Source organism: Mauremys mutica, chromosome 7 (genome assembly GCF_020497125.1).
Source record: "Mauremys mutica isolate MM-2020 ecotype Southern chromosome 7, ASM2049712v1, whole genome shotgun sequence".
NCBI classification, from domain to species: domain Eukaryota; kingdom Metazoa; phylum Chordata; order Testudines; family Geoemydidae; genus Mauremys; species Mauremys mutica.
In genome coordinates this window covers 20278606-20294326 of record NC_059078.1, presented here as the reverse complement: position 1 = coordinate 20294326, position 15721 = coordinate 20278606, and the positions used below count along the sequence as shown (strand labels likewise).

Below are 15721 nucleotides of genomic sequence, written 5' to 3'. Positions count from 1 at the left end.
TTGAAACTACATTTCCCAGCATGCCCGACGCCAACTCAGTTTGGAGCCACATTTCCCAGCATGCCTTGCTCTGGGGCTTAGCTGTCGGGCTAAGGTTCTATATGCAACAGTGTGTCCCTGGGGTGGCAACTCTCGGGCTGGGCTGGGAGTCAGTGCGTCGGGGAGCGGGGCAGCGGACGCGGGCTTGGGAGCCTGGCGGGGCGAGCTCAGCGCGGGTGTCCGTCTCTGCTGCGTTAGCCCGGGCTGAAGCCGCGCCCGGCTGAGGCTGAAGATGTCCGGGCACGTAAGTGTGGGAGTCCGGGTGGGGGGAGCCTTTGTCTGTCCGGGAATAACTCACCTCACCACCCGCGCTGCTGACTCGCCCCTGCCCGCTGGCTGCTTCTCCCTCCGGGACGCGGTGGCACCTCGTAGTCTCCCCGCCCCTCCCCTCTACCGTGTTGTATTTTAACTGAGCAGCTTCATGGTCCTGCGGGAAGTGTGTGTGTGTGGTTGTAAGAGGCAGTTTGCATGTAGGATATAAAAATTGTGTTCTAGCCAATGCTCAGATTGGAACAAAAAGTGATGGGATGGTCACTCCTTTCCGGAGCATTTTCTAAAAAAAAAAATCCCCAAACCTGCACATCTTATTTAGCTACCTAAAGCAATTATAAAACTGTTTCTAGCTATTCCTCACCACCAATATAAATACCGAGTGCCTTCACTCCAATATTATCCTGCTTTTAATCTGAAGACAATAGAATACTTGTTTAGCTCAAATCAGCTGTCTCCATTTATTGCCCAAGATGCTGCATAAGAGGGAGAGAGGTCTTTACTTTTGAAAAATACTGTCAGTTATTCCATAGTAATGTAAAATATTGTGTATTAGTCACAGCTCCACTTTTATATGGTAGGGATGCCAGGAATATATTTAACCTGCCAACGCCCAAATATGTGCTACTGATACAAAATGAGAAACCTAACAAAACATCTCAGGAAGCTTTAAAAATACACTGGACTATTATTGTGTAAATTACCTCATTCAATAAACCTCAGTTTATTTACAGTTTTTCTGGTATAAATAACTAAAAGTACTAAAAGTGAGGTGAGAAATGTTTAACTGGGACAGAGATCAGGTTTGCTCTAAATCAGGAGATGTGCCTTTTAAACAAGGGACCCCGTGAGTGGCAAAGCAATTTCTGCCTTAGCTAAGAAGTTATTTAGTGTTTGTTTTTCTTTACCAGTTCTCTGACACAAGCAGCAAGAAAGAAAATGTTAAAATCACAAGTGAGCCCAAGCCAGGGTTTCTGGAGAGACTCAGTGACACTGCTGGAGGGATGCTAATTGGACTTGCGGCATTTTCTCTCTCTTTCTACCTTCTTTTTACCAATGAGGTAAGTGAAACACTATTGACCTTTGAATTTCTTTTTAAGTCCATGTTCACCTCTATGCCCAAAGTCCAGTGCTCTTCAAGACAAAGCTCTCTTGCTAAAATATTTGTAACACTATGTTGCTGAACTGTTCAGATTGTCTCCAGGATTCATTAGTAATTTACACTTGAGAGAGGTGGCATGTATCTGGAGAGCTTGAATTGCACCCTGGTCCAGTAACATCCTCTAGAAGATGGGTGTGTTACAGGGGGATATGAGATGGGATAGTAGAGCCATATATGGAGATTTTATCTAGAACTGTGTGGAGCATAGAGATGGATCTTATCTTACTCATTCATAGTCTATTGGCAGTGGAGTCGATTGACTGGGAAGTGCGGAGAAAGGTGGATCAACAGCACATGACAAGTGTGATTAGAAGAGTTTGCATGGACTTGCATGTGTGTGCTATGTGCTAGTGCACCTCATTTGTGTACATAATTTCTGCTCTGTGCTGCACAGCTGAGAGGCAGTTGTAGTGAGGAGGGAGCTGATGTGCTGCAGGAGCACAGAATGAATCACTATTGAATATGGGAATTGGAGGTTGTCTAGCTGGCTTGTTTCACCAGTCTCAGAAAATGGCTTACCATCAGCAAGCGGGGTGATCGTTTTTATCCAGCCTGGTTTTCACTCTCTCATTGCTTCCTCATTCTCTTGATATATTGCAAGGCTAAATTTTCAGTTAGTTTGATTCCACTTACATGAAAGGAACTGAATACATCTAGCCAAACTGGGCAGATAAATTAATCCTTCAGGTTATTTAATGCATTATGTCAAACTGTCTATTTTAATTCGTTCCTAGGATGATCTTGGGCCCTGATTCTACAAACACGCATGTTCTCAACTTTACTACCATGAGAAGTCCCATTGAAATCAACAGAACTACTCATGATAGTAAAGTTAAGTGCATGCATAAGAGTTTGTGGGATTGAGGCCATAATCTGTTATCCTGAAGGTATTTATACTTAGAGCTGGTTGGAAATTTTGCGGTGGGAGCAGAATTTTGTGAAATTTTATTTCAGATTTTCATCTATAGTTTCTAACCATCGCTATATAAATGAAGGAAGGGAACTGTTCACAGGTTTAGGAGATTGTAGGACAAGGAACAATAATCTGAAAATAAGTGAAGAAAAAATTTCTAGATAGCAAATCAGAACAATTGGACAGTGGAACAGACTTACAATGGTACCACCATTGCAGTTATTCAAAAACAGGTAAAGTAAAAGGTGAGCAGGAGTAATTTCAGGGTTTTAGCCTGCAACTTGTATGTGCCTGCAACGTCTATCAAAGTCATTGTGAGTGTTACATGCATAAGGATTGCTGGATTGAGCTCTCATGCTAGTGTAAATCAAGAGCAGTTCTGTTTTCTTAGGTAGAACTACATGTGTGGATATTGGGGTTTTGTTTTTTTTAGGGTGCCACCTGTTATTGCTAGTCTGATTATCCCACAAATTCTTACTCATGGGGTAGTGCCATTAACATCGGTGGGGTTAGTTTCACAAATAAGTACTACTCTCAAGTAAGTATCAGACATAAGATTGTGACAGCTTGGAAGTGCAGATGTGTTCCTTGGTTACATGTATGGAGGCTGAACCTATTAGCGCTTCATGGAAGCTATGGCCCCAACTCCTACTAAACTAACAAAGTGGCACTCTGTGACTGTACCTCCACATGTTCTTTTTTTCTCTTTTAATTGACTACAGGGACGAGCTTTGAAGACAGCCACTTCCCTTGATGAGGGGCTTTCTCTCGTGGTCCCTCTTGACAATATTCACAGCGTGTCTCAGCAGAATGAGGGAAAACTAGTGCACTTGTCAGGTGCCCTTAGAACATCAAAGGTAAATAAACAATAGTTGGTTTGAAAATAATGCATGAACTAAAAGGAAGGAAAACTCTTTACTGCCAGACTAAACTCATCCTTGCTTGATAGGAAACACTGCTATGGGCTGTAAACCTCCCATCTGAAAATGTTCCTCCCTATTCCTGTGCTGTGTGTTTGGGAGCCAGCTGTGCATTCCTGAAGACACACAGTCCTGAGGATCTTTAGGCTGCAGAGGCTGTGCATCTTCTGGGTTATTCCAGAGGTAGTGATGTTGTTTGTGGTCAGCTCTTTTTGCAAGAGAGAATGTGATGGAATAGCGGCCAGCAGAAAAGAACAAAAGGTTCTCTTCAAATGGGTTCATGCATGATTTAATGCAGTGTTTCCCAAACTTGGGATGCCACTTGTTTAGGAGCAGCGAACCGCTGCCAGGCTGGACCCGCGGACGCGGGGGTAAACAAACCGGCCCGGCCCACCAGGGGCTTTCCCTAAACAAGCGGCGTCCCAAGTTTGGGAAACACTGGTTTAATGTTTAGAAGTGAGAACCAGGAATCCTGCCTCAATTTCCTTGCTGTGCCAATGACTTGCTATCTTGGATTCTTCAGGTCAAATTCACCAGTGGTATAAGCAGATAGGGTGTAGTCCTCCGTGTTTTTTAAGGTTTTTACATCCTATCCATCACTGAGATATCTCTGTGGCTTCCTGGAATTTCACATTCTTTTGATAGTGATAAATGTGGTGTCTCATCCACAAAATGAAGATACTTTCGTATCATGTGGTTTTGGGAAGCTTAATTAATGTGTGTAAAATTCTTCAAGATCCTCAGATGAAAGAAGGTACAGCATAGAAATTGAGAGAAATAACTGTTCCTGATGCGTTGTTATATTTTTATTCCATCATCTGTCTTCCTGCATGTCACCAGGGCCTTTTTCTTTTAATTTTTATTTCAGAGTGTTTTTGAAGGAAAAATTTTACATGACATCCGCTTTACTTTTTCATCACAATAAAGTGAGCTCTCCCCAAGATCAATTCACAAGTATCTGCTCTGCTGGAATCAATAATGAAAAGATGCAGTTTGGAGTTGTCTGAGATACAGCTTTTTAGACTGGCTTGTATTTTATTTATATCCTATAGCCTTTGTTCGATCCCAGCTATGGGCTCTCCATCCAAGCTGTCAAACTGAAACGTCAGGTGGAAATGTATCAATGGGTAGAATATGAAGACTCCAAGTAAGTCATTAGGCTCATTATTTTGACTTCTTACCAGAATCCAATCACAATGTAAGGAAAAGGCACTGGCTAATTAACTTTGTTTTTTTTTTTTTTTTTTGGTAAAGTGATGGCCCTAGAGCCCTTGAGTTTTCACAATTTCATTTAATTTTGGTTTAGTGATTATGGCCCTGTAGTCGGTTGCGCCGGGGCTCGACCCTCCTGGGGCAGGAGGGGAGCCACACCGACTCCTTACGCGTCCGCTGTCACCGTGGGCAGTGTAGCAGAAAACGGTATAACAAGCTTAGGCCCTCTGAAGCGGGGGCTGAGCAGTACAATAGTTTAAGAAGCTCAGGCCCTAGGAAGCAGGGGCTGAGCAACAAAACAGTTCAATAGGCTCAGGCGTATAGGCCCAGGTCCTTGCACCTGGGTGAGGGGGAAAACTGCCACCCGTGAGTGGGGTGGCAGGGGGGACACAGGCCCGCCCACTCCACTGTGTCCCAGCCCGGGGCCCTAGCAGCGGCTATCACTGCCGCTGGTCAGTGGGGTCCTGACCGCAACACACTGACATCGGGACCTCGGCTTCTGTAGCCGGACAGGGGTCGGCTACCCCCGGGCTACTGTCCATATCCCCCTCGGGGCCTACCTCGTTGGTCGCACCGGATGCAGGCCAGTCTAACTGCATAGGTTCCTCAGGACCAGGGCTTGGTGGCAGGTCCAGCAGCTCCTCCGGGAAGTCCGACCCGGCGCGGTCAGGCGGCTCCTCCGGGTAGCAGCAGGGACAGGGAAGCTCCGGCGGCTCCTCTTCGTACCGGGCGCGGGGGAGTTCCAGCGGCCTCTCTGGGTACCGGTCACGGGGAAGCTCCGGGGGTTCCTCGTCGTACCGGGCGCGAGGGAGCTCCGGCCAGTCAGGGCAGCTGCCTCGGGCCCGGGAGGGTTCCCAGTCAGGAGCTCCCGCCGGCATGTCAGCTCTCGGCGGTGGCTGGCCTCTGACTGAGCTCTGGCTGCCGGCTTTTCTACTTGCTGTCCCACCCTTTGACTTCCGGGGGGCGGGGACAGGTGGCGGTAGCTCCGCCCACTTGGGTGTCTGGGAGGGAGCTCCCTCTGCTGGGCAGGAGGGGAGCCACACCGACTCACTACAGGCCCCAATCCTGTAATGAGCTCTGTGCGAGTGGATCCAATTGCAGGAGAATCCCAACAACCTCCAGCAGTATGTGAAATGTTTTCCCCATCCCCTAACCTCATATAGTACTATATCAGACCTCTTGAAATCTAAGATACAACTGTGGCTTTTACCTTCTATTTTCTGATATTCCTTAGGCTCCTGGAATATTAATTTGTTGATGTCAGTAGAATCCATCCATGCATAATTTATAATAATTTACAAAAACAGTTGAATACACTTTTAAAAAAAATAATTGATTTCTATACTTTTTAGAAAAGTGGCACTAAGGCTCATACCGACATGCTGACTTCCATGAGTCTCTATGGCTCAATATTGCCTAGGACTTCTCCCTGCATTGATCATTTTGCAGCCCATAATCTCAAAGCATTTGCTCCTGATGTCTTAAGTTTTTTAAGTACAAAGTCTAGCTGCAGAGTATAGAACACTTTCTGGTATCGCCCTGCTGAACCGTTGCCACTGTTGAACTCTCAAACTCGAGAATGGAGGCACAAGCTCATTTTTTACCTCCTTTGCCAGAAAGTAAACACATTTTAAATGGCTTCTGCTAGATCTGGAAACCTCTCCATGTTAAACATGGATTCTTCCTTTCCTCCCCTTAATGATGATGAACTTTCTTAGAACAAATAAAACCCACAATTTAAAATGTGAATTCTGTGAATTTCCCTGCTGCTGGAGCCTTTCACTGCAGGAGGGAAAGGCTCTGGCAGCAGGGAGGCAGCAATGTAGACATGGGAGGCACTGGTTGGGTGTGGTATAGAGCTGTGTGGGGTATATACTGTAGGGTTCAGGGATGTAGGAATCTCTGCTCTACTCACCAAAGCAGTGCCTCACTGTCTACTCTATTTATTCCTGTGCCAGCTGAGTACTGTCTCTATTCTAGAGTAGGTGTCTGTATCTACACCCGGCCATAAGAGTAACTACCTATAATGGCAGTAAGAGTCCTTGGTTTAGGGCAGTGGTTCTCAGTCCTCTCCATATCGGGCTCCCCACCACTAATCTAGTGGACACCTCCCTTCTAGTTAGCTATATGAGAAGGGCAGGGTGTGTGCCACTTCATGATAGCTGTCTGCAGGATCCCCCCTGACCTTGCTGTTCAGAATCCATTATTTAGGGAAATGTTCACTTCATTCTAAAGAGAAGTTTGGCTTGTGCTTGGTTTCCCATGGGCTTCCTTAAGTTTCACTTGTGCGGTGGGCCCTGTCCTGACCTTCATGCTGTGTGTGTTTTCTTCTGCAGAGAATATGAGGAGAATGGCGAAGTTAAGAAAGAAACAAGATATTCGTATAGTAAGTTTATCAATGCACAGTACAAAAGTGCTTCTCCCCCTTTGAACCAAAATGTGGTTTGCATGCTGATTTAAAAACAAGTCCTCTAGTGCCCTACTAGGAAGAGAGGAAAGGGGTTTGGAGGAACAGGGAAAGATTCATTCCATGCTCCCTTAGCAAATGGCAGACACTTTGTTCCATGAGGTAATTGAGATGAGGACCAAACTGGGACGCTGTTCATGAATAACCTAGAAATCCCAAAATGTCTTCAGGCTTGGATAGTCAGAGCGGGTGACTGGGAGGAATGGCATGTGTACTTCATACTGTATATGTAACGTATTGAGAGACTGCTTAGGCACTGGTGTCAGCCAGTGGAAACGCCCAGTATCTTGAGTGCCTCCGCCTTTTGACAAGCATTTGGCAAAAACTATAATGCACATCTGGCAGAAGCAGTAGAGAGGATTATTTTCCTCTTATTCTGAGCTACCCAATGGCAGAAAACAAATACTCTGACTCTGAGTCATAACATCTCAGGAGATTAATCTCTGAGCCTCATTTGTGCCTGATTCAAGCACATGGGCATGTAATGTGGGTATGTAACAATCCATGTACATGATTATAAAAATACTATCAGCCTGTTTGAATATAGAGCTCCCTGATACGGAGTTATATCAGGACCAGAACTGGTGGCTGTCAGCTAAAGGAGCTGCCCTACATTAGAAGGTAACTAATATAGACTGGACTGGTGCGTTCCATCCAATAGTTGTCAGTAGGTCACACATGAGAGCATTCCATGCAAGCACCCCCGCTTCACCCTTTAATGCGGATCTCTTGCTTTGTCTTTGTCCCTGCATGGAAACATGGAGCTTTGCTTATTTAGCAGATGAGCTGCACAAAGAAGAGGGAAGAGATTATAATGCTGCAGGAGTAAGAAGGAAGCTGCCAGAGCCAGTACTGAGAATCTCAAGAAGCTGCTTTATGTTTCTTTGTGGTGAAGACAGTAGCACAACTTTGTGTCCTACTGGGGTTTCTTCCCCTCTCTGTCTGCTGTATCATCACACTGAACCAGCTTGTTCCAGCAGAACAGTTATCCCTTTCTCAGCCAGAAATCATCCAGTGATGGGAACCGGGGTGGAATCCTGGATCCACTAAAGTCAGTGTCAAAACTCCCATTGACTTTAGTGGAGCCAGGATTTCACACCGAGTAGACTTTCCCTAAATCCTTCCATTCCTTTAGAAATATGTCATGAGATGCAGGTGTATACAGGGTACCTTTTTAAATGTACATCTTGGTGTAAAGAATGTTACTGCAAGTATAAGGCACCTTGCCTAAAACTTGTCGTCTCCTTCTGTGGCATTTATGCAGAACATTCTTGATTTTAGTGTTTTTTAACTCTTCTCTTCCCAACTTCTATCCCATTTTCCTTAGACACTGAATGGAAATCAGAAGTTGTGAACAGCAGAAACTTTGATCGAGAGATTGGCCATAAAAACCCCAGGTAATTCTGACTTCTGTAATATAATAATTTGAATTTGATACACATGCCAACTGACTAATCATTACAGCACTCTATGAGGTAGGTGAGAATTATTGCTATTTTATAGGTGGGGAAACAGGTACAGACACGGTGGGGTACCACAGTGAATCAACAGTGGAGCCAAGATTAAGTTATTTATATTATAGCTAATAATTAATAGGCAGGGGGTCTTCCTGACTTCCAACTGTATTTTTGTGCCTCTGGAGTGTGCTGCCTCCAAGTATGAAAACTAGAAAGGATTCCTTTCTGACTTTCATAATCCACCAGTGAAGCATTGAGCTATTAAAAATACAAAAATAGAATGACATCCCGTGTGATTGTCATGCCAGATGCAATAGTGCACACATCTTTTGACAGCGCATTTGCAAGATCACAGATTTGTTTGTGTCAGTCACTCAAGGCATAATTTATTTTTAATTACTCCTTGCTGCCAAATTTTGACTTATTGAATTATTATCTTTTGAGTTATTCTTGTAAGATCCTTGGGGCAGGGACCTTCTTTTTGTCCTGTGTTTGTACAGTGCCTAGCACAGTGGAGTTCTGATTCACAAGCTCCTAAGAACTATGGTAATACAAATAATATTCCATACAGGTTCTTATACTACCATGTTGAGGGTGGTATCTGAGCATTTTCCAGTGGTGTGACGTGGCAAAGAATGTTTATAAGGATAGGTGGGAAAATGGGCATTTGGGATTTTGCAAAATCTCTGCATCTTTGCTTTGGAGTGTTGGACTTTCACAAATGTCCCATAAACTGAAGCATTTTTATGCAAGTGGAATTTTGTTTCCAATATATTCAATGTATTTTTAACAAATTGACACCGTGAGCAATGCAAATAACTTAGAGCTGGTCAGAAAACATGGCAGGGTGGAGGGACTGTTATGTGTAATTTTTCCTTTATTTTTTAATTGACATTTCCAATCAGATCTACCCTTAAGATTATTATTTGAAAGCAAATCACATTGTGCTTGTAGGGCTGCCACAGAAATAACAATAAAATATGTAGCAGCGCAGAGTCAAATGGTGCAAGCCATAAAAGCTGTGAATGCCATTGTAAATGAGTTACGTGCCTGACTCAAACCCACTGACTTGAACACTAAAATTTACAGTTCATGCCTTTCTGATGGGAACCTATGTCTTTCAAGTCGGTTTTAAATGTGTCAAAGTGCCTTATCCCCCATTAGCTATTACAAGTGTAAGGGAGACTCAAATTCTAAGAAACAGTTTGTAGGGAAAAGATATGGTCTTTGAATTTATTCTTTCTTTTATAGGGTGCTCTCTCTATATGTCTCTTGGGCTTTGGTCCTTCAAACACTTATGCATGTTTGTTTGCTTTACTACCATGAGTTATCAATGGAACTATTTATGGTAGTAAAGTTAAGCACATGTGTAAGTGCTTTCAGAACTACTGGGGCTTCAGCTACTACTATGACTTGATCATGGTTTTTAAGTACCAACTTGGGGAGAAGATTTCTGATAGAGGGCTCTTTAATTTACCAGACACAGTGGCTGGAAGCTAAAGCTAGGCAAATTCAGACTTAGAAATAAGATTCATTTTTTTAAAACCATAATGATAATTAACGCTTGGACCAAGTTACTTAGGGATGTGGTGGTTTCTTCATCATGTGAAGTCTTAAATGGCTTTCTAAAAGAGATGCTCTAGCTCAACTAGAAGTTATGGGCTAGATGTGAAAAATCACCTGGTATAATTCTCTGACCTGTGTTATGCAGGAATGAGACCAAATGATCATAATTGCCCCTTCTGATGTTAGTAACTACTAATGGTCCTATTTCTGTAGTATCTCAGCACTTAACAATCTTCTAATGTATTTATCTTTACATCATGGCAGTTGTTTAACTCTCAGGGACACTCTCACACTCACAGGTCTTTGTCTGTCTATCTATCAGCATGCGTACAGTATTTTGTGCTTCTGGGTATTCTATATTGTTGGTCAAGTGTGCTCATAATACTCGAATTTATACAGAGGTTATTTCTTTCCCCAAGTGCCATGGCTGTGGAATCTTTCACAGCAATTGCTCCTGATGTCCAAGTGGGCAGTTTCTTTCTTTCAAAAGGTAAGGGATGTTTTTAATTTATATAACAAATACACACTGGGTCAAGTTCATCACTGGTGTAACACCATTAAGCTCACTGGAGTTGCACTGTGGATGGCTTTTGGTTCATTACCCTTTGGGATGGCAGACTTTGAAATGGCTGTCTAGGGCTAACAAAATGGATCCTGAAGTCAGTGCGCCACCTGAGACCTACATTTGGCTCTTTATTCTGCTCAGGTCTTATTGAGAAAATTGACAGTTTTAAGCAGATGAGCTTGTCGAAATTGGAGGATCCGCATGCTGACATTACTCGAAGAGGAGATTACTTTTATCACAGCGAGAATCCCGGGCGTCCAGAAGTAAGATGAAGGGGCTTTGCAAAGACCATCAAGGCAGCAACTAAAATCTATTCATCATAGAAAAAATAGGGTTTTATCCTGCAAGCTGCATGCCACTCTTGTCTCCCATTGAAATCAATGGAAGTCATAGTGCTGAGCAACTTGCCAACTTAGCTCTGAGTGCAGAGCTAATGGAAGAGTGATTAATTTCTGTATATCAAAGGAGCTTCTGATCCTGCCCTCACCCTCCTCTTTCTCTTGAGTGTCTTCTTCCTGCATGTTAGACTGACAGGCTAAGAAGATGCTTTTAAATTGAAAGAAACAAGCAGGGCTACTGCTATTCTCACATAGGTGGATTTCATCGGGGTCTGTCTGAGTTAGGTCTGCTCAGTGCAAGTGAACTGAGCGCAGTAATGAGTGAGCCAGGTCATTGCTGGCTGGCACTGCCTGCCTGCCGCTGAGGAGAGCTAGCTGTAACACTCTTTGGGAGCCCATCCTTGCCACTCCTAAATCAGACATAGGGGGAAGTGGCATAAAGCTTGCTCTCCTTTGGGACTTGAGCTGTGCTGTCTCTGCAACCTTCCCCTTCTGCCAACCCAGCCTGGAATAATCACAACCCAAGAATCCTACCTGGCTGTGTCACGTGCTGGTGCAAAGCCTTACGGCACAGCATCCGCCCATGACGTTCCTGTGCAGAGTGGCTTCGCTGGGAATCTTCTTTGTTGAAGTAAATCTTTATTAACTTATGATTTCCCTATTTTCAGGTGGGAGATCTTCGTGTTTCATTCTTCTATGCGGGTCTGAGTGGAGACAAGTCCCACCGTGGCCCAGCAGATGTGGTAAATGTTCAGGTTCTCCAGTAATTTAAGGCCCCAGTGCTGTAATAAGTAAAGCTCTTTGATTGGTTCTTCTGCCTCTTGTAAGGTGACCGTGATTGCTCGTCAGCGAGGGGACCAGTTGGTTTCATACCAAACCAAGACTGGAGACGTTCTGCAGATTCTTTATCCTGGCGATCTCTCTGCTGAGGTTAGTTATCCCGCAGCATGAGTAAACTATTGGAGACAATGAGCATTGAAACTGGAGGAGGTAGCAAGAAGCAGGGAATGGGACAGTGAGTTTCCTCCCTCTTCAGGTTCCATTTGCAGGGGAAAGATCGGGTGGTAAGTTACCAGTCTGCTAATGGACAGGAGAAATCTGGTCTGAGTATTCCCTTTCCTGCCTCTAATCTTACTGCTGGAGGGCAAGAAAGTTGTGAGCCCGTGTCCACTTCCCTCATCCTCCCCACCCTGGTCTTTGTGTATGCCTAACCGTTGCTCTGTGTACTCTTACCCTATTAGCAGCAGCCAGTTTGGCTGTTTCATTCTTGCTCATTAAGTAGTGATTTGTGGCTAAAGTTACCACACAAAATAACTTCCTTCTGCTACTGCTTACTTCTGCTGTAAATGAGAGTGTGACTGTGGGTACAGTAATGTCTGTTAATGGACCTAAGATATTACCTCCCCCATCTTGCCTCTCTCATGTCCTGAGACCAATTCAGCTACGACAACTCTGTTGTAAATTCCTTGCCCCCACCCCATTGTTTGCCGTCTGTTTGTTTCATGATCACTCACATACTTTCTAAAGGTGATATTTTAAAAAGTAGTTCTTTAATTAAAGCCTGTAATTCCACCCCCACACGTTCCAAAATCCTTCCCTTTTAAGGGACCTAGATGTTAAATACAATTATTGTTAGTAAAGTTGGGTAGGCAACTAACTGGGTTCCAATAAACCCTGCATGTTCCAGCAGTTTGGTGATTCACTTACTCCCCTGGCAGGTTGGCTTCCATTAGTGATTGTTTTGTGCCCTGCTGCAAAGATCCTTGATGCCAAGTATATGAGTTCCCAAAAGCAGGTAAACTGGCTCTTGTGTCAGGTTGATCTGGAAAGAGATAAGACATAGTAACAACTTTCATTGTAAGATGTGAACCTTATTACATTTTAACTTCAGCAGAAACTGAGACACCACCAATGTAGAAATTGGTCCAAACAGGATACAAGTAGTTTCCAGGAGATGTCTTACTACTATAAAATCTTTATAAGCAGTTGCAGAGCATCTCAAAGCCTGTGTGAACTTAATTCATGAATGTAGTACATGTGGTTCTGAAAATCTCCTTTACTAAAACTGTTTGCTAGGCAGTGTCTTGTTTTTGAAACATGCCCATGTTTCTAGTCAGCAAAACACACACATCTCTTCTGAATAAAAACAACAACATTAATTAATATGCAGCTTTTACAATTTTCCCTGGTCCCAATGGAGGTTGCTGATTTTAGTGCATGTGTTTGAATAAGGAGAGAGAGAAGGCAGCAATCTTTACAGAGGTGTAAACACACTAGTTTTTGATTAAATGGCTATCTGATTCTTTCTTGATAGGGAAATGGATGCTCCTTATTTGAGTTCATCAGCAACAACAATTGTGCACTTTTCAGGTGTGTCCTCACCTTTAGTCACAAGGTGTGACAGAAAATGTTGTGGACCAAGTTAGGACTCCACAAAGATGCCCTTTGGCCACTGCTGTTACATGTTGGGCTGCTGTTGAGGGAGGGAAAAAAGCCACATTTTAGCCACCAAGATAGTATTGCAAATGGCCCTGTATCTCTTCGGAAGCATTAATATTTCCAACCATGATCAGCTGTGATGTATTTATTCATAAGGTTCAGGAAGCAGCAGGATTTGAGGCTTGAAGGAACCCAGAAATGAGCAATGTATAACAGTGTTTGGTTTTCAGGAGGTGTTTCAAAAAGAGCATGAAAGTAACACCATGAAGACCTGGGGTCTCCGTGCAGCTGGCTGGCTGGCGATGTTTGTAGGCATCAACCTTATGACCAGAATCCTTTACACACTGGGTAAGTCCGTTACTAGAAACAGAGCTCAGTTTAGAGATGGGACCTGACTGAAAACACTGGATCCTAATGATAAAATGACCAACACACAAAAATGAATTTTTCGTGGGGAGGAGAATTTGAATCAGAATCTGAACTTTGCTATTGAATAAAGATCAGAACCAAAATCCCAGATCCAAACATCTGCTTTGTGGGTGTATGAAATCTGGATCAGAACTTTGAGACTTGAACCCATGTAATTTAAAATGTGGATTAGGTCACAATTCATGGTCTCGTCTCACAGTCTAGTCCCCAGCAGATGCTTACCCTGTGCTTACCAAAGTCAGAGACTGATAACACAAGCTGGGCAGGTTCTTTAAAGACTTTCCCCATGGATCTCTATCAGACCTGCTATTGATTCCAAATACAGAACTGCTGTGTCTGAAATCTGAATTGTTGTGATTATTTGTACTGCAGTAATGCCTAGAGTCCCAGGCCACCGCTGTGCTAGGCGCTGTACAAACACAGAACAAAAAGATGGTCCTTGAATTATTTGTATTTTAGTTTAAGGCAAATGTTACAAGAAGAAACTTGGCAAAAGAGCGGTTTTTACATTAAACTTGCATAAATTGAATTCCAGAGCTGCCTCTTCTTCTGAAATAGCATCTGTCCCATATTTTGAGAGAAACATTCATGGTACTTGAGACTTTTCAGGGAAGTTTATGCAATTTCCAGTTCTCAGTGAAATGTGACCAGTTATACCTAGCCTTTCCTTCTGTGACTTTCACACACATCTATCCTATGTATTTTAAATGTAAGTAGAAGGATGGCCTTGTAGCTATGGGACAGGCTCGGCCAGTAGGAGGCTTTGGATTCTATTCTCAGCTCTGCCATACAATTACTGTTGTATCTTGGAACAGGTATTTAACTACTTTGCCTGACCTTCCCTATCTGAAGAGAAGGGAACGACCCTTAACTGCCTCCCAGAGATGTTGAGGCTTTCCTTGTCAGTGTTTGTAAAGTGATCTGAGATCCTCTGATTGAAAGGACTGTGGAAAGACCTTATCCATTGTTCATTGAAGTGGATGGAAGTCTTTCCGTTGATTTCACTGGCAGCTGGATGGGGACTCTAACCACAATTTTTTAGCAGTATTAAATCTTACAGCTGTTCACATTGTCAAATGTTTCATTTTCTGTTTAATTTTTCTTCCTAACCACAGTGGATTGGTTTCCTGTTGTTCGAGATCTGGTTAATATTGGACTTAAAGCTTTTGCTTTTTGTATAGCCACCTCACTCTCCCTGCTAACTATTTCTGTGGGATGGCTCTTCTACCGCCCACTATGGGCTCTACTGATTGGGTTGCTGTCTGCCGTTCCTATTGTGATTGCAAAATCCCGGGTTCCGCCAAAGAAGCATCAATGAAGATGGAAGAATTCCTTTTTTTCCTTTGCACTTGGACCCTGTTTTTTTTTTTAATCCTTTGAAGCCCAGTGCATTTATCATGTTTCAAGCTATTACGACATGCTTAAGGCACATTACAGTTCAGAATCTTGACTCCCTGCACCAGAGAATCCAGTAGGAGACCGAGATTCAATTTTTTTATGCTTATTATACATCCATGGGAAAATGTAACTGTAGAACCCGCAGTTTGGAGTGGGTGATATTCTGTGTATTTAGAGGAGGAAGCAGCATTTGTTACTTAACTATTTTGCCAATCCTTACTTATTAAAAGAACAACGGTGTGTGCTGTTTACAGGGGAATATGGACAGATTTAATTATGCAATCTCTAGCAGATTTTGTGTGCCTGCCTCTCATTTAACTATTCCTTCTATTTTCTTATGTACACAGACAAATATACTTTGACAATGTTTTGAAAGGTGTGTTTAGAGACAAAATGCTGCTTGTATCTGAGTGAAAGCTGTTATGCATTTAATTTGTTTTCAGTAGTTAGAAAGCCAGGTATAATGTGTAAGGTTTTCAAAAGTCATAAGTGATTTTGGCTGCTCAACTTGTTACCCTTTTAAAGGGGCCTGATTTTCAGAAAGGG

At 43.2% G+C, this 15721-nt stretch overlaps 1 protein-coding gene across 1 annotated transcript; it reads left to right on the top strand.

Annotated features, from left to right (window-relative positions):
* Nucleotides 1-61: 61 nt before the first annotated feature.
* On the top strand, nt 62-15453 carry TMEM43 (transmembrane protein 43). Its single transcript, XM_045025659.1, has 12 exons — nt 62-283; nt 1221-1370; nt 3107-3241; nt 4357-4451; nt 6853-6902; nt 8311-8380; nt 10426-10496; nt 10713-10834; nt 11578-11652; nt 11738-11839; nt 13579-13696; nt 14893-15453. Exons 1-12 carry the CDS (start codon nt 272-274, stop codon nt 15093-15095), a joined length of 1203 nt encoding a protein of 400 aa, XP_044881594.1. The 5' UTR covers nt 62-271; the 3' UTR covers nt 15096-15453.
* Nucleotides 15454-15721: the final 268 nt, after the last annotated feature.